General features: G+C 49.1%; 2 protein-coding genes across 8 annotated transcripts in view; both read left to right on the forward strand.

Annotated features, from left to right (window-relative positions):
- Ctcf (CCCTC-binding factor) overlaps positions 1 to 8663 on the forward strand; it is a 49945-nt gene extending 41282 nt beyond the window's left edge. For 3 of the 7 annotated variants that reach the window (XM_010612242.1, XM_010612243.2, XM_010612245.1), the window contains exons 10-11: positions 3245 to 3409; positions 4938 to 6437. In XM_010612242.1, the coding sequence (XP_010610544.1) occupies positions 3245 to 3409; positions 4938 to 5122 (350 nt within the window). In that variant the 3' untranslated portion in view covers positions 5123 to 6437. Of the gene's footprint in view, positions 1 to 3244; positions 3410 to 4937; positions 6438 to 8533 lie in introns of those variants that run through there. The other 4 variants (XM_010612248.3, XM_010612247.1, XM_010612246.1 and 1 more) reach the window with 4 other exon arrangements.
- A 950-nt stretch (positions 8664 to 9613) lies between these two features.
- Carmil2 (capping protein regulator and myosin 1 linker 2) overlaps positions 9614 to 17895 on the forward strand; it is a 12767-nt gene continuing 4485 nt past the window's right edge. Inside the window, exons 1-29 of the mRNA XM_033757901.1 lie at positions 9614 to 10221; positions 10455 to 10546; positions 10640 to 10690; positions 11144 to 11206; positions 11326 to 11450; positions 11569 to 11660; positions 11840 to 11910; positions 12026 to 12099; positions 12228 to 12303; positions 12382 to 12470; positions 12577 to 12671; positions 12751 to 12837; positions 12916 to 13028; positions 13133 to 13210; positions 13341 to 13417; positions 13504 to 13608; positions 13800 to 13869; positions 13986 to 14067; positions 14171 to 14267; positions 14349 to 14406; positions 14541 to 14713; positions 14944 to 15106; positions 15186 to 15287; positions 16319 to 16447; positions 16533 to 16646; positions 16805 to 16965; positions 17051 to 17138; positions 17264 to 17404; positions 17527 to 17600. Coding sequence (XP_033613792.1) covers positions 10182 to 10221; positions 10455 to 10546; positions 10640 to 10690; positions 11144 to 11206; positions 11326 to 11450; positions 11569 to 11660; positions 11840 to 11910; positions 12026 to 12099; positions 12228 to 12303; positions 12382 to 12470; positions 12577 to 12671; positions 12751 to 12837; positions 12916 to 13028; positions 13133 to 13210; positions 13341 to 13417; positions 13504 to 13608; positions 13800 to 13869; positions 13986 to 14067; positions 14171 to 14267; positions 14349 to 14406; positions 14541 to 14713; positions 14944 to 15106; positions 15186 to 15287; positions 16319 to 16447; positions 16533 to 16646; positions 16805 to 16965; positions 17051 to 17138; positions 17264 to 17404; positions 17527 to 17600 — 2780 coding nt within the window. The 5' untranslated portion in view covers positions 9614 to 10181. The remainder of the gene's footprint in view (positions 10222 to 10454; positions 10547 to 10639; positions 10691 to 11143; positions 11207 to 11325; positions 11451 to 11568; positions 11661 to 11839; positions 11911 to 12025; positions 12100 to 12227; positions 12304 to 12381; positions 12471 to 12576; positions 12672 to 12750; positions 12838 to 12915; positions 13029 to 13132; positions 13211 to 13340; positions 13418 to 13503; positions 13609 to 13799; positions 13870 to 13985; positions 14068 to 14170; positions 14268 to 14348; positions 14407 to 14540; positions 14714 to 14943; positions 15107 to 15185; positions 15288 to 16318; positions 16448 to 16532; positions 16647 to 16804; positions 16966 to 17050; positions 17139 to 17263; positions 17405 to 17526; positions 17601 to 17895) is intronic.

Here is a 17895-nt window from a genome sequence, read left to right on the forward strand (position 1 = left end):
TTTGGTATCAGAGATTGAACTTGGCACCTTGTGTTTGTGAGGCAGGCAGCAGCTAAATCCCCAGCCCTGCCTTAGCCTTCTGAATAGCTAGGATTATAGGCATGTGCCACCTCATCCCAGCTAATTTATTTTAACAGGGCTTTCATTTTTGTAACTTTTTCTGGAAAACATTAATCTTAGTAATCATACGGTTTTTAGTTACTTTTCTTTTTATAAAAGGGATTGAAGTAAGGACCTTGTATATGCTAAGCAACTGCTCTATCCCTTTGTTGCCAGGTTTTTGTTTCTGGTTTGTTTTGGCAGTGCTGGGCATTAAACATAGGGCCTTTGCACTGAGCTCCATCCCCATCCCTATTTTGGTTTGGTTTGGTTTCTTTGAAACAGAGTCTCCCTGTGTAGTTCAGGCTGCTTTGAACTCACTATTTAGCTCTGGCTGACCTCAAACTCTTGGCTATCTTCCTGCCTCAGCCTCCTGAGTGATGGTATTACTATAGGCATGTGCCATCATACTCTCCCCTTCCCAGTCCCTTTATTTTTGTTTTTGTTTGAGATGGGGTCTCGTGTGGTTCACCATGAACTAACTGTGTATCCCAGCCTCGAACTTATAGCGATACTCCTGCCCCATCCTCTCAAGGGCTGGGATTACTATCATGCCCAGCCCTCCTTTAAAAAAAATCTTTTTTAAAATTTATTTTTGCAGTACTGGGAATCGAACTCAGTGCCTTGCACTTGCAAGGCAGGCATGGTGCCAATGAGCTACATCCCTGACCCTTTTTAAATTTTTAATTTATTTTTTGGAGGGAGATACTGGGGATTGAACTGAGGACTTTGTGCTTGCGAGGCAATTGGTGGAACCACAGAGCTAAATCCTGGCCCCTACTTAAAATTTTTTATTTCTAAGATGGACTCATTGACTTATCCAGGCTAAGGCTCAAATTTGCAATCTTCCTGGCTCAGCTTCCCAGAGTACAAGAATTACAAACATATTTATATACACCCACTGCTACTGTTTTTATTGGAAATTGATTTTAAGAAGTATTTTCTTTCCTCTTTTTTTTTTTTTTTTTTTTTTTTTTTTTGGTACCGGGGATCACACTCAGGTCCTTGCGCTTGAAGCGGCAGACCCACTGAGCTAAATCCCCGTCCCAGCAGTATTTTCTTCAGTAAGTTTTGAGTGCATGCCTCCTTTAAAATATGTTTACTTAATTTTTATAAAAGCACTCTACTACTGCAAGTCTTTGTGTAATCTCTTTGTTTAGCTAAGAAATTATTTCAGGAAACTGTTGGGAGACATCAAGGTTATTAGAAGACCCCATTACTGGTTATCCCAATAAGCTTAGGCTTAGGGACACTTGTGGTTGCTCTTTGTTACAGAGTCTTCTGCTGCCAGACTCTGTCCTGTGCCCTCCTTTTCCCTGGTGTTGCCTTGTTTTCATCTGGTTTATCTCCCACAATACCAGCTTTAATACCTAACTGAACATTTCCAGGAGCATCTTTTGGCTAAAGGTTATTGATGGTTCCTAATAGATTTCTACAGTTCTTCCTTTTTCTTGTGCACTGCTGATTCACCGAGCATGGAGTTTGGTTTGGGACCTTATACCTAGTATGTCTTTATGCCCCTACAACATGGAAATCAGTCTGGTCTCCATCCATTGTCCAGTCCCAGAAGTTCTGCCTGTTGTCCAACTGTAGAGATTGGCTAGCGGATTCTATTGCTATTTTCAAGACTTTTTGCCAGAATCTCTCCAAACCAATAAAGCTTATTAGCCTTGATGTGCTCTTTCTCCCAATTTTGACCGAATTTGTTTAGTTTTCTGGGCATTGGGCCAACTTAGGCAAGAGGGGGCTTCAATAAGTTCAGTAGGGAAACAGCTTGTTCTTGACACACTGCCACCTACCAGTGAGTTATCCACATCTTCACGTAAAGATTTGTCACTTGAGAAATGAGGCATTTTGTCCTGAAGATGAGGCATTACCAACAATTCTCTAAATTTAAACATTTTGTTCCAGAGAAAATGAGTTACATTGATAACTTGTGCCTTTTTGGAGGAATGCAGGCAGTGTACATTTTGTGCCATACTAATGGGCAAAGAGTAATGAGTGCTTTGGCTGTCTGTGGGTGTGGTCACCATAACACTCCCAAACTGAAGGTAGAATCTTGAATTCTACCTTCTGTGGTTTAGTTATGCTTTAGAAAGCACTTGGCTTCTCACCTTTCCAATAAAATGGGGGCTGCACATTTTAATTAATGAAGTAGCAGAATAAGGGAGATTTTTAGTATCATGGCATACAATATAAATACAAGCTGTGTTTGTAGTAGAGTAAGTTACTGGGCATAATTGCATGTCTTTATCCTTTTCCTCATCACTATTAGGGTAGGTTGGGCATGCTGTGGAGATGACCTAAGGAAACAGAGGGTTGATGTCTTTGTGTGTCCAGGTCACACACTCAGCTAAAGATCTGAGCACCAAAGCCAACTTTCTTGCTCCTTTTCAGTATTCTCTCTGTAGCAGTTCCTCCTCTTTTTATACAGTCCATTTTAACAAGGACAGTTAAGGCATTAGGGAAAAGGTAAGGGGATGAAGGTTTAATAATGGCCTACTGAGTCTGGTGCAGCAAGGAGTTAAGTCCAAAAACTTGCTCTTAAAAAAGAAAAATCAGGGCCAAGGATTTAGCTCAGTGGTGCCACACCTGCCACATAAGCGCAAGGTCCTGAATTTGATCCCAGATACAAAAAGAGGAAAAAATCAGTGATCATCCCAAAAGGACTCTTGACACTTATCCTAATAAATAGGACCTCAGAGATCATCAAAATTTTTGTCTTTTCTCCTAAGGTGTATGTTTGCTCTGTGTATACACAGATGTGCTGTCTCTGTCAGAAATCTCAGTTGCTGTATCTCAGTCTTTAAATACTATTTTGTGATTTTGTTATTCAGTGTAAGTAATACAAGATAGAGTTGCTCCTTAGAATTTGAAACTGAATATTCTGAGGTCTGAAATTAAAAGGCAAATAACCTTCTGTCACAGAAAATGTAAATAATGGAGTATTTAAGTTGCTTTGATAATTCTACCACAATACCAGTTCATTACATTAATTTCAATAGCAAAAACTTCCAGCAAAATCATTTTTAAAGTGGGTTTTCTTAATAAAGGAAATAAACACATGAGGCTTCACAGCACATGTTATTTCTTTTCTTTTTTTTCCACCTCTTATTCCACCACCTGCACTTCCTTATTCCTTGAGAAGAAAATGCTGAGCCAGATCTGGATGATAATGAGGATGAGGAGGAGCCTGCAGTAGAAATTGAACCTGAACCAGAGCCTCAGCCCGTGACCCCAGCCCCACCACCTGCCAAAAAGCGGAGAGGACGACCGCCCGGCAGAACCAACCAGCCCAAACAAAACCAGCGTAAGTTGCTTTTCTCTCTTCGCTTTGCTGCATGTTCTACCAGCATGTGAGGAAGCCAGACGGGTCTGTGTTCTTGGGAAGATGGGAACTAAGCCATGAGAACAAGTTAAGGTCATTTGGGAACAAACACTCAGGAAGTGATTTTTTTAGAAGTCATAACTAAAGAACATCTGAGAAGTCTCTAAAGGCCTGCTACATTTTCAAAGAAAAAAAGTCCAGAGTAGAAAAGTTATACAAGAAGGGTCCTATTAATGTGGGAGGGCTTTGCAAAACAACCAGAGTCATAGTCAGCTAGCAGAATTGATAGAGTGAAAGAGCCAGCTCTGTTGTTTTTTTGAGACAGGGTCTTGCTCTGCAGTTCACGCTGGCTTTGAATTGACTATAAATCCCAGGCTGGCCTGAAACTCATGGTGATCTTCCTGCCTTAGCCTCCTAAGTGCTGGGACTACAAGCATGTATGTGACACTATACCCGGCCAAGAACCAAATTTAAAAGATGGAAATATAAAGCAGTTTGAATACTAAACCTGCCCCTCTAAAGAAATTGAGTCCTGGGGGATTCAAGTGTTAGCCTCCTAATCTATGAGAGGATCCCTGGGAAATGGCCGGTTCTATAATGTGTTGCTCATCTGTCCTCCAAATCTGGGAACTAACTCACCCCCACCCTTTTTTAAGGTATGCAGAGTTTTGGCCAGGTGTGGTGGTGTATGCCTTTAATCCAGCACTCTGGGACCTGAGGCATGAGAATCACAAGTTCATCCCCAGCCTGGGCCACTTAATAAAAAAAGGGCTGGGGATATAATTTGGTGCAGAGGCCCTGGCCTTAATCCCCAGTACTACACAAGAAAATAAATGCAGAGTTGAATCTCTCTCTCTTTTGTTTTTTGTTTTGTTTTGTTTTTTTGGTACTGGGGATTGAACTTGGGACCTTATGCTTACAAGGCAGGCAGCGGAACCACTGAGCTAAATCCCCAGCTCGGAATCTCTTCTTTAATATTCTCCCTGAACTCTGTGTTTACTAGATCCTAGAACCAATCTCTCATTTCACCTACACACACACCCTTGAGTGAACAAATTAAGTGATGGGACCTGGTTATGGAAGAGCTGTAGAATAAAAACATCAACTGACATCATGTACTCAGTGAAATATTCTTATTCACATGCTATGTCCTGTTTTTGCTTAGGGTGATTGTTTTGGTTTTGTTTTGTTTGTTTGTTTGTTTTTGCCTGCCTTTCACACTATTGTAATGCCTAAATTTATGAAATCCACAAAAGATTTGAATATGTAATTTGAGAGATATATGAAGATGAATGTCAGCATTTTGTTCTTTGACACTTTCTAGAATATTGGAGTTTTATGTATGGCCACATTTTAGATCCTTAGGGTTTTGTTTTGTCTAATTGACTTTTTCTGCCACTACTAAGGCTTTCCTATGTTGCTGCCATCCCATTCACTGTTTGAAAGGACCTTTGTGATCCCTAGGGGCTTTAATGTGCCATTTGTTTTTGTTCATGCTCTTCTTTGCCAGCAACAGCCATCATTCAGGTTGAAGACCAGAATACAGGTGCAATTGAGAACATTATAGTTGAAGTCAAAAAAGAGCCAGACGCTGAGCCTGTGGAGGGGGAGGAAGAGGAGGCCCAGACAGCCACCACAGATGCCCCCAATGGGGACCTCACACCCGAGATGATCCTCAGCATGATGGACCGGTGATGACGGGGCTTGCTCGTCTCCAGGACTGCTTTGGGCTGTGTTTAAACGGCCCAAATCTTAATTTTTCTCCTTTCTTTCTTCTTTTGGCTCTGGGAAAAGCATTTTACACCATTTTACAAAACATACTGAGAAAGAAAACTTCAAGGATGATGTTAGAAAAATGTGATTTAACTAGAACTTGCTGTTTGATGGTAGCAAATCATGGAATGTTCCTGAGTACCTGAGGGTTTACTTTGAAGTGCTGAGGACAGTGTTCATGCCGAACTAGTTTTCTTAGATGGAAACAAAGACATTGAGCCCTCTCTCTTGATTTAGTAAACCACTCCAGAATGGCCACGGGTTTCCCAGAGTTCTATGGTCTTCTTCCCAAGAGAGTTTTTAATTGTAAATGCAGACTTGGGAAGGACTTAGACTTTTAACCTGTTTTTTGCTTTTGCTTTTCCCTGACTCCCTTTGCTCGGAGTCAGCTGCACACCAGTAGTATGGCATGCTACGATCGGTTTCTGTCCTGAAACTTTGCCTCTTTCTTGGCAAAGTTTCTGGTATGGTCAAGCTTGTAAATAACTTTTTTTACATTTTAATCTTTTCCATTAATTAAGAGGTTGAAAAGAAGTGCAGTGTAAGAAAACCCAGCATTTTAATTACTTACAAATTAAGTTACCACGGACTTGGTGGTGTGTAAATGTTGACAAGGAGTTGGATCACAATCATGTAGCAGAAGAGCACCCAGACCACTGCCTGTTAGTGATGGACACCCATGTGGAAAGACGTGGTTTCCAGCCCATGGAGCCAGCATTTGAACCTTGTACAATTAACTTTCAGTTATGATTTCCCATCAACATTTTCTTTGCTCTGTTTGTAGCTGAATGTTGTTTTATAAATCCTCTGTTAAAGCCAGAAGGATGATTATGAGTGGATCACAGCAGCCCTGACAAGCTGGGCCAGAAAATTTCACTAGGTCAGTAATTGAAACTCTGGATCTTCAAAACAATAATAATAATAATGTGAAGAAAAACAACTAAAAAGTGATTCTTGCACATGAACTGTCACATGTTTAAAATGTGTTTTTTAGAGCGCCTCAGTCTTACTGATTTCAAACACTTTCTTCTGTGTATTGCTTTTAAGAGAACCATCAGTTAGCTATCAGACTCTAGGTTGATGCATTTTGTACTTAGCTGTACTGTGTGATATTTTTCATTATTTTAGGACGCCAACATGAGACCTGTAATAAAATATGTAATGGGGTTGAAAGCTGGGGAGGAGGATCTACTGCTGTACAGCTAATAAATCATAACGGATTAACAAGTGCTCTGAAGACTCCCTCTTATGTCATTCTTGCCTGCTGTGGACCAAGAAGAGCCTATGTGTGGCTCTAGGGACATCGGACAAGATGCGTGCAGCTTTAGCTGCTCTGTGGTCTCTGGTTAGCCAGGCCCGGTACTTCCTAAGTCTTGGGACTCCAAGCCAGGCTGTCAGCTCCTTGGACTGCATATTAGTGGCCTCAGCCTGGCAGAACATGAATTTCATGATTTTCTCCCTACCAGAATTGTTTTCAATGGGCCATAATTTAAAACTAGCTGTATTTATAATAGCAAATCTCTGCAGAACGCTGAAGCTAAATTACCTTCAGTATAGCTTGTTTTCTGATGGTATGTGTTGAAATTGTTTGAAAGTTTGAAAGTGGTTTCATTTTGGCTGGGCTGGGGACAAGAGAAGTGACATTCTAATGATCTGAGATTTGAAAGGGATCCTCTTGCATAGTCTGTAATATGGCCTGTGTGACTCCACTAAATACAAAATTTTCAGTAGCAGGAGCTAGCTGTCACTAATATTCCTCCACCCAAGAGAACTCTGGGTAGCCAGTGAACCTGTCTGCAGCTCCCTTCCTCAGTGTTAAGCTGTATTAGTACTAAAGAAACATCTCGGAATGGGGCATGTGGTTCAGTAGTAGAGCACTTGCCTAGCGTGTATGAGGCCCTGAGTTTAATCCCCAGCACTAAAAACCCTCTTTCCACAGCTGGGCTGGCATCACCCCTGTCCACTGCTACCCAGTTCAGCAAACACCTGAGTGAGCCCTCATTGCTTTTAGTCAGGATCTTTGAGGGGGAAGGGGAGAGTTACTGGAGATTGAATCCAGGGCCTTTGCAGTGACTGTAGCAATCTAAATCCTGAGGCCTTTTTTAAAAAAAAGGGTCTTGCTAAATTGCCCAAACTGGGCTTTAATTTGTAATCCTGCCTCAGCCAACCAGAGTTCTGGGATTACAGGTATGTGCCCCCACATCCAGGTAACCACTTCTCTTAATAGTGATCACATCCAATCTTACTTAAGGATTTAAGTACTATATATTCTTTCTCTACTGTTTTTTTTTTTTTTTTTTTTAAGATAAACCAAACAAAATAGAATCCTTAGAGAAACACTCAGGTAATGCAAAAAATCATTAGAAGACCTGGGATTTAGCTCGGTGGTGCTACGTCTGCCTTGCATGCACAGAGTCCTGAGTTCAATCCTCAGAATTGGGGGTGGGATTAGAGCCAGGTGTGGTGGTGCCTGCCTGTAATCCCAGCACTCAGAAGGCTGAGGAAGGAGGATCACCAGAAGTTCTGGGCTACATAGTGCACAACCATAAGTAGTGCCTACATAGTGAGACCCTGCCTCATAAAACAAGGTCAGAGAGGCTAAATAAATAATTTATTCATTATCAGAATTCAGGCAGTCAGGCCGAGGATAGCTCAGTACGGTACCATGTCTGCTTTGCAAACAAGGTCCTAAGTTCGATCCCTGGTACCCAAAAAAAGGCAGTCTACCTTTAGAACCCACCTTTAGTGCCATATTGTGTATGAGACCTGTTAAGCTGTTCCCCTAAAAGCAGTTTGAGGGTTCCACGTGTCTTAAGAGTTTAGGCTAAGTATGGACTCTCAGTATAGTAGGCAGCAAGGCCTCTCACCTCTGTGGTAACTGCTGCATCCTCCAGCCAAGTCCTCGACAACCTTTGGCTGTCTCACCTATGCCTGTTTCTTAGGTGGAGGAGGCTTCCTCCAAATTGCTACTGTTCAATTTCTACTTTTACCTGCTTCCAGTCCTTCAGGGCACCTCAGCAAGTAGGTATTTTTATTTCTGAGTCCCTGGGGATTGAACTCAGGGCTTTGTGTGTTCTATATAAACTCTACCAGTGTACTGCTCTCCCAGCCCTGTTTATAAGAGACAGAATCCCGGGCTGGCCCTGAACCACTGGACTCAAGTGCTCCTTCTGCCTCACCCTCCTAAGTACCTGGGACTCAGATTATGGGAGGGTGAGGAATGGGTGGTTCTGGATGTCTTGGGATATCTTCCCACTGTCTGTGGGAGGAACAGCTACAGATGGGAAAAACCAAAGGATCACTGCCCAGTCTATGGTTTCTTCTACTTTCCAGATCTATGTGTCTGCACGAGCTGCGGGCAAGGTAGAAGGCTGCGCTGCTCCTTACCTCCTGAGTAGAGTTTAACATTTATAATGAGCCGGGCGTGGTGGCACATGCCTATAATCCCAGCACTCGGGAGGCTGAGGCAGGAGGATTGCTGTGAGTTCGAGACCAGCCTGAGCTACATAGTGAATTCCAGGTCAGTCTCAACTACATAGTGAGACCCTGTCTCCCCCCCCCCCCCATTTTTTTTTTGTAATGAAATGGAAGAAAGGAAGTAATTCCTTTGTGCCCTCAAATCAAATTCCCATAGTCTTTTGTAGAGCAGCATTTTGTCTGGCAGGCTCCACCCTCTACTTTGCTGGCTCTCCCTGTCCTGGAGACACTAGCTTCCTTGTCAGTCACTCAAAAACAAAAACCCACACACAAGGCCTGGTGTGTTAGCATAAGGCCTGTAATCCAGCACTCAGAATGCTGAAGCAGGATTGCCATGAGTTCGAGGCCAACCTGGACTACATAGCTAGGGAGACCTTGTCTCAGGTGAATGAATAAAATGTGCTGGGCATGTAGCTCATTGCACAACGGCCCCGGGTTCAATGCCCGGTACCAAAATAAAATAAAGCCCATGCCAGTAGTTCCAGCGTTCTGGAAACAGGAGGATTGAGTTTGACCCCTGCTGGGGTGAGTTAGTGAGATCCTGTATCCAAAAAGGGCTGGGAATGCAGCTCAGTGGCAGGTCGTGGGTTTAATACCCAGTGCTACCACCAAAACAACCACGGGTCCAGGGATTTAGCTAAGTGGTGCCGCCTTCTGCTTTGCAAGCCCAAGGTCCAGAGTTCCGATCCTCGATACAAACAAAACAAAACACAGGATAGCTCTTATGTACCTAGCTTTTACTTATGGGTGACTCTAGCCCTCCACTCAAAAGACCCTCTAGTCTTTGAGCTTCAGATTTTACCCGAGAATGCTCCATAAGAGCCCCTGGTACACTGCACCTTCCAACCCTGACGCACTGTGAACCTGATGAAGCAAAGGTCCCTCTCCTACAGTGAAGGGGCCTGGACCCATCTGGCGACTTTCTCACCCTTTCAGAATTTTACTGAATCCCTACGGAGTAACGAGCCTGAACTAGAAGCAACAGGACCAGCTCCTGGTGTTGGAAGATAGGTGCTCCTTGGGGAGCCAATTCCTTCACCCTGGGCGCTTACTGTGCTCCAGCCTGGGCCGAGAAGGGGCTGCACCAGAGTGGGCTTCGGGATCCCATGGAGGGCAGCGCTCTCTGGTGTTTGCGGCAGGGACTGCGGGACGGGGTGAAAGCGGGACAGAGGAACCGCAGGAGGCAAGGTACACGCGCGCGTGACCCTCCCGGGTACACTACCCCTTACGTCCTCACACATGCACTCATGCGAAGTTCCTGCGCGACGGGACTCGGCCACCCTCCTGCAACTCCAAACCCAGGCGAACCCTCAGCGGGCAAGGCCCGCGCTGGGAGGGGCCGGGCCGGGGGCGGCTGGCAGGAAGCTACGCGTACCTTCCGCTGCAGGAGGAGCAGGTGGCTGCAGGGCGGCCTGAGGGCCCCAGGCTTCCTGTGTGGGCGCCAGCCTGCTGTTCTTTCCTGCCCCAGCTTGTTGGGCTGCCGCGGCCGGCCCGGCCCAGTTCCATGGCCCAGATCCCCGACGGCATCTCCTGTGAGCTGCGAGGTAAGCACTGACCCTTTCTGCCCACTCGGCTGAGCCGAGGCAGCGCGGCCAGAGGTTCACCCAGCGCCCGGAAAAATGGCCAGAGCGTCTTGATGCCTGTCCTGGGGACTGTTGTCCCCAGATCCACCGCATTTCCTTCTGGCTGGCACAGGCGGTGGACACCTGTGGCTGCGTTGGGCACCAGTGGCCTTGATAGGAGGATAAAAGTCATCCAGCAGGCTGTCCTTCCACAGGCGAGATCACCAGGTTCCTGTGGCCAAAGGAGGCAGAACTGCTCCTAAAAACCTGGCTTCCCCAGGAAGGTGCTGAGCGAAGTCACGTCCTGGTATGGTGGGCAGAAGCAGAGCCCAGGAGGGCATCTGGGGCCCAGCAGAAAGCCTCTTGCCTCGGCCCAAATATCAGACTCTGTCTCACCCAGGCGCTGCTGCGATGGAGGGCCTACCTGCTACACACTTGCATCCCACTGAGGGTGAGTCCTAGGGCCTGGCCCTACCCTACTTTCCCTCCAGCAGCTTCCTTGACAAGGGCTTCCATCTGCAGTTGTCCTCTTGTCCTTGTGTGATCTGGCTTTTCAACAGCACTGGGATCCAGGCAGCAGACAGAAGGAAGCCTTAGCAGGCCTGGTTCTGGGGTCCAGGCTGCACAAAAGACTGAGGACCCAGCAGGGCATGGTAACACACTTCTGTAATCTCAGGGCTATTATAGGAGGCTGAGACAAGAGGGTCACAAGTTCGAGCCCAGCCTCAGTAACTGAGTGACTTAGTGAGACCCTGTCTTAAAATATAAAATAAAAGGATCTAGAGATATACCTCAGTACAGAGGCCCTGGGTTCAATTCCTATTACTCCCCAAGAAAGAAGACAACTGTGCTTCCAGTAGGGTGGCCCTTGGGGCTTGTCCCAACTGATCCAGTCACTCCCTAGGTGGATTGCACTTTCAGCTATCTAGAGGTCAGGGCCATGGCACTGCAGGAGACACCCCCTCAGGTGAGACATCTGGTGCCCCCCCACCCCCGGTCTTTACCGACAGCCCTAACCCCTTACACAGTTCTGGATGGGATACCTAGCCCCGCACATGGAACCGAGGCCCATAACCTCTTCTTCAGGTCACCTTTGAGCTGGAGTCCCTGCCTGAGCTGGTCCTAGAATTTCCTGGTGTGGCCACCCTAGAACAGCTGGCCCAGCATGTGGCTTCGGCCATCAAGAAGGTCTTCCCTCGTTCAGCCCTTGGGTAAGGCCTGGCAACGGCAAAGAGCTAGAGCTGGAGTGCTGAAGTACAGCTGGAGATGTTCTGATGGGCTCTCATGGACTGCAAGTCCCTTCTGCCTTCTCCTTTTCCTGCTCCCCAGGAAGCTATTCCGGAAGCCCACACCTGCCTCAATGCTGGCTCGGCTAGAGAGAAGTAGCCCCTCAGAGTCCACAGCCCTCAGCAGCCCCTGTGGTAAGCACCAAGGCAGGGCCACATAGACTTTCTAGTCAGCCCCAGATCCTTGGAGTTGAGGGGTTTCCAAACTGAACAGAACCACATGGGTCATAGGTGCCACCCAGCCTGGGTCTGATCTTCCTCCATCTCTTTTTGTTTCTTTTCTTCCCTTTGTCATACTCCTGGTACCTCCCCAGGTGGCTTCTTGGAGACCTATGAGGCTCTGTGTGACTACAATGGCTTCCCTTTCCGAGAAGAGATTCAGTGGGTGAGGGTAGGGCCCTCTCTGCTGGGCTCTGGAGACATCTGATCCCCCATATATGCTGCCCCCTCCTTGCCCTTTGTGGCCTCAAGCCAGTTGTAGCTACTTTGTTTCCATCTAGGATGTGGACACAGTCTACCATCATCAGGGATGCCGCCAGTTCAGCCTAGGAGATTTCAGCCACCTTGGCAGCCGGTATGAGGCCTGTGAGGATTGGAAGGGGGAAAGGAGTCCAGGACCCGTATTCCTGGGCCTCAGCCTATCTATGGAGGGGGTGTTGGGCCTAGACCTGTCCCCGCCCTTCTCCCCACCCCCCCACCCAGGGACCTGGCCTTGAGTGTGGCTGCCCTGTCCTACAACCTGTGGTTCCGGTGCCTCTCTTGCGTGGACATGAAGCTGGTGAGCTTATAGGGTAGGGAGGAGCCAGGAGATTGGAGCCAGGGTGTACCCTACTGAGCTATAACCCTTTTGTCTCAGAGCCTTGAGGTTTCAGAACAGATTCTGCACATGATGGGTCAGTCATCCCACCTAGAAGAGCTAGTGCTGGAGACCTGTGGCCTGAGAGGGTGAGGAGACTGGGGAGGGGAGCGTTGGAACTCAGGATAGGTGCTAAGTGCCTGGGAGGACTTGGGAATCCAGGGTCAATCTCATGCCTGAGGTTTTGGTCCTCAGAGACTTTGTCCGACGACTGGCCCAGGCACTGGCAGGACATTCGAGCTCTGGGCTTCGAGAGCTCAGCTTGGCTGGGAACCTGCTAGATGACAGAGGTACGGCTGGAAAAGCCTGGAAAAGCCCATGGGCAGGAAGCTGGAGGATGTGAAACTCACAGGGCTGCCCAACCCCCAGGCATGGCGGCGCTCAGCAGACACTTAGAGCATCGTCCAGGAGCCCTCAGGAGACTCAACCTAGCACAGACAGGGTTGACACCTCGAGGTGGGCCAGGAGACAGTGGGGTGGGAGAGGGTAAAGGGGTCTACCTGATTACTGAGCCTCCCCATCTTCCCACTCCAGGAATGAGGGCCCTGGGCCAGGCACTAGCCACCAATGCTACCTTTGACTCTGCACTGACCCATCTGGACCTTTCTTGGAATCCTGGGGCGCTAGGGGCCTCAGAGGACAATGGGGTGAGTGGCTGCCCTCACTCCATTGGTGTTCCTGCAGGCAGTGGGATGTCCAGAAGCCCTAGATAGAAATACCTGACTCCCTCCCACCCTCAACCTCCTACCAGGGCCTTTATACTTTCCTGAGCCGTCCTAACGTTTTGATGTTCCTGAATCTCGCAGGCACAGACGCTGCCCTAGACACTGTGAGGGGTGTTCCTGGGGGGATGATCAGCAGGGCTCAGTAGCCCAAGCTGGGTTGATTGGAGGGCAGGGTGGGGGCAGGGATGGTTTGGCGCCCCCTCCCCACAGGTAGCAAACACCTTCCTCCCACAGCTCTTCACAGCACTGGCCAGTGGCTGCTGTTCCAGCCTCACCTACCTTGACACTTCCAGGAATGTCTTCTCTCATTGGTAAGGGGTGCCGGTCCCGGGTGGGGAAGGCTGTGAGGAGCCACCTCCCTGTGTCTGAAGTCCAATTCTCCCACTCCCTACCCTAGCAAGTCCCGGGCTGCCCCTGCCTCACTGCAGCTCTTCCTCAGCCATGCAGAGACCTTACGTCACCTGGGCCTGGCAGGCTGCAAACTGCCACCTGAAGCACTCAGGTCAGTGTCATTGTGCCCCACCATGCCCCTTCACTGAAATCACCCTGACCCGGCCTCCGAGGCTTTACCCTGCAACTCCAACTCTCAAAAGCCCCAGGCTCCCTTCATATTGGCCCTGCCTTTTTGGTATTCCTTCGTACCCTGATGCCCCCTTTCCCAGCTCCCACCACCCACTTGGCACCCTCTCCCAGGGCTGTTTTTGATGGCCTGGCACTCAACACACACATCCGAGACCTGCATCTGGACCTCAGTGCTTGTGAGGTGAGCACCCTGTCCTAAGAGTGAACATGCAGAGCTCCCACACACTGGGAGTGGGGTTACTGGATGCCTACCCCTCCTCTACTATGGCCTGAGTGGACCCCACCTTCTACCTCCAGCTGCGCTCTGCGGGTGCCCAGGTTATACAAGACTTAGTGTGTGATGCAGGTGTCATGAGCTCCTTGGATCTGGAGGATAATGGTAAGTCATGCCCAAAACCCATCCTCCCCGTTGTCCAGCCAACTCCCTGATCCCCACCCCGTCGCAGCAGTCTCGCCTTAAACGTGACCCTAGTTGCCCCCAGGCTTTGGCTCAGACATGGTGACTCTGGTGCTGGCCATTGGGAGGAGCCGGTCGCTGAAACATGTAGCACTTGGAAGAAACTTCAATGTCCGGTGCAAGTGAGTCCCCATCTCACCCAGGCCTCCCAAGCAGCACCTCTCTACCCTGTCCCCTCTCCCAACATAAGCCCCTGTTGACAGGGAGACCCTGGATGATGTCCTGCACCGGATTGTCCAGCTCATGCAAGACGACGACTGTGTGAGTTCATGGTACTTTGTGGGGTGCTCAGATAATAGACCCCTTTGATTAGGTTGGCTTTTCCTCCTCAGACCCTCTGACCTGCCTTCTTTGCTGAAACCCTGACTCCAGTCATGGCTCTCTCTTAACCCCAGCCCCTGCAGTCTCTGTCTGTGGCTGATTCGAGGCTAAAGCTGGGTGCCAGTGTCCTGCTCCGGGCACTGGGTGCCAACCCTAGCCTGACTGCACTGGACATCAGTGGCAACGCCATAGGGGACACGGGCGCCAAAATGCTGGCCAAGGCTCTGAGAGTCAACACGAGGCTCCGGTGGGCAGTGTTTTGTTTGTTTTTGGGGGGTACCAGAGATTGAACTCAGGTCTTTGCGCTTGCAAGGTGGGCAGTGTTATCATAAGAGTGGGACCGATATGGGAGGAGGGAGTGGTAGGAAGGGGGGGGGCTGAAGGAGCAGACTCGTGGACCAAATGAATGGACAAAGCTAGTGGGCTGGACAGGGCCTTGCAGAGCTCTGCCCCCAACTGAAGCCCGACCTGGTTTAGGTCTGTGATCTGGGATCGGAACCACACATCGGCTCTGGGGCTGCTGGACGTGGCGCAGGCTCTGGAGCAGAACCACAGTTTAAAGGACATGCCTCTGCCACTTAACGATGTGGCCCAGGCCCAGCGCAGCCGCCCAGAACTGACAGCGCGAGCAGTCCATCAGGTGGGGATCTCCTTCTCCCCTGACATTCTTTGCACAGTGGTGCCATCCTCCCCCGTTTCTCAGTACCCCTTGCCCCTAGATCCAAGCCTGTCTCTTGAGGAATAACCGCGAGGATCCCGCCTCTTCTGGCCACTCATCCTGCCTTCAGCCATTGAATTTGGACTCAAACCACTCCGAGCAGGTCAGTGCCTCTTGACAGTACCAAGGGAGTCTTCATGAGTCAGAAGCTATGACTCTCCGGGGCCCAAGGTGCTGAGTCCTGCTGTCCCGATCAATTTCCTCTCCTTGGTCTAGAGACAGCCATTTGCTCCAGAAATAGCTCTCCCCAGTAACACCCCTAGCAGCCTTACTTTAAGCATGTAAACAGGCTCTCCTGTTAAAGATAGGACATGACAACCCTAGCTCGCTTTTCCTGATTGTACCCCATCTCTGACTTCCCATTCTCAGGGCTCTCCTCCTCTGTCCACTAACCTCTGTGTGGCAAACCCAACAGCCCTATCTGTGATGTCATCTCCTGCTTCCTGGCCTTTTTAAGATGTTCCCATCTCTCCATTCCCAAATCCCTTCTCTCCTAAGCTCCAGAGCCCAGACACCTTTATCTAGACATCCTGTGGAGGCTTCACACTCTACATGTTTTGAATGGATCTCATCATCTCCCACAAACCCCATTCTCCTCCTTGGAGTCCCATTTTCCTGGTGTCCACAACCACCAAATGTTTTGAACAAAAGTTCGGATGTTTTTTCAGGTCCCTCCTGGACACTCTGGAGTCATCAGAGCCTACCCTTGGTCCTGCCTCTGGACCAGCTCTTAAACGTGCACTCTTCACCCACACACCAACTATCCTTTGCTTCCCCACTCCCTGTGCCATGGCTTCATTTACACACACACACACACACACACACACACACAGACTCAGGTGCTCCTCTGTCTTCTTCTAGGTGGGTGGTGGATAGACTCAATTTCTAAAACAAAGAATGACTAAAAGCTTCTTCTCTGTTCTGGACACTTAGAAAGTATCAAGTCCCTAAAATGATCCAGAAAAAGAAATACTGCTCTCCCTCCTTGAACAAATAGGGTTCCTAAGTGGCTGGCTTGGTATGCAGCTTCAGGGCCTCACTCACCCTGTCAGAGACCCTGGGAGGGAAGGAGGCAGGTAGGGTCTGGGTGCCTAGGAGGGGACTAAACTGGGATTGATCCCTGATGCTTCTCAGGAGGTGAATGAGCTGTGTCAGTCGGTGCAGGAGCACATGGAGTTGCTGGGCTGTGGGGCTGGACCCCAGGGTGAAGCTGCTGTGCACCAGGCAGAGGATGCCATCCAAAATGCCAACTTTTTTCTCAGTGTGAGCACTCTCCCTCCCTTTATAAGGACCTTTCTCCTCTTAGTCACAAGTCAACTTGAAATTCCTTTTCCTCCTTGGACCTCAGATTCTCCCCATTCTCAGTGAGGCTGGGAACTCTCCAAGCTATCAATGGCAGCTGCGGCAGAAGCTGGAGGCCCTCCTGGGACAGGTGGGTGAGATCTGCCACCAGGACATGCAGGTGAGATGTACTGCTGCCCTAGCCCTACCTCCATATGCAAACTTGACCCCATCCCATTGGCTTGACTGTTATATCCTCTGAGTTGTTGGGGTTTCTGTGGGTACAGCCTCAGACCAAGAGACCTGGACCATACCCTCACTGTACTGACCTTTGTCCAGGACTTCATTCGGGCCATACTGGACACAACAAGGAGCCTCTGCCGACAGATGCTGCAGGGACCCGGCTGGAGGGAGCAGCTAGAAGGGGTCCTGGTGGGCTCAAAGGGGCTCTCAGAGCTGCTCCCAGAGCAGCTACTACAAGATGCCTTCACCAGACTTAGGTAGTGTGGGTGGGCCTGGGCTGAGCAAGGCTGTGCATGGTTGTGCAGAGCCAGCAAACTAACTCATACTCTCTCCTCCCTGAAGGGACATGCGGCTATCAGTCACAGGGACCCTTGCAGAGAGCATTGTGGCTCAGGCTCTGGCAGGCCTAAGGGCAGCTCAGGATCGGCTGGTGAGGGGGAGCAGTTCACATATTTACACATACACAGAGTGACCTGGCCATCCTCCTTGCAGGAACCCAGGGCTACTTCACCATTCTCTTATCAGTGCCCATCTTTGGGTGATCTGGTATTTCAGGTGGAGAGTCTGGCTCAGCAGGTACCAGTGGCAGTGCCCCCTAGCCTACCAGCACTGGATGGAGGTGAGCTCAGCCCCCTAGGGCCTGGGGCATTGGAAGGTTTTTTCTTTGCTGAGGACAAGGAAGATGAAGAGGAGAAGGTAAGTGGTCCCAGAATTCTAGGCCTAAGACTCAAAATCTTTCCCTCTTGTTCTGGGGTGTAGAAGGTGAGAGGCAATTCTTCTGGAGTTGCAACCCAAGGCTGAGGTTTTGCCCTAACCAGCAGGATGAAAGTCCTCTGAGGAAATGGCCTGAGCACTGTCTTCACCCGGTCCCCTTCGATCACAGTAAGCCATGGCCTTAAGGAGCGACATTTACCCAAATGGGTTGAACCTCTGTTAGACCTGGGAACCTAGACTGACATACATTCAAGTCCTGTCCTGGGTACCTTCTAACACATGCCTACACCAGGCCAGGACCTTATGAAACCTGCAAAGCTAGGGTCAGGATGAAGACCTGAGCCCAGCAAGGCAGGTCACCATCTCCCCTGCCCCCACTGCCCTGCTCCCTACCACCTGGACGCGCATGCTTGGCCGCCACGCGGAGCCCCGCGCTCTCGGGGCTGCGCTCAGCACCACGGACAGCGGCGGTG

The sequence above is a fragment of the Fukomys damarensis genome, unplaced genomic scaffold (genome assembly GCF_012274545.1).
Source record: "Fukomys damarensis isolate Sample0158 unplaced genomic scaffold, DMR_v1.0_HiC HiC_scaffold_32, whole genome shotgun sequence".
Taxonomy (NCBI): Eukaryota; Metazoa; Chordata; class Mammalia; order Rodentia; family Bathyergidae; genus Fukomys; species Fukomys damarensis.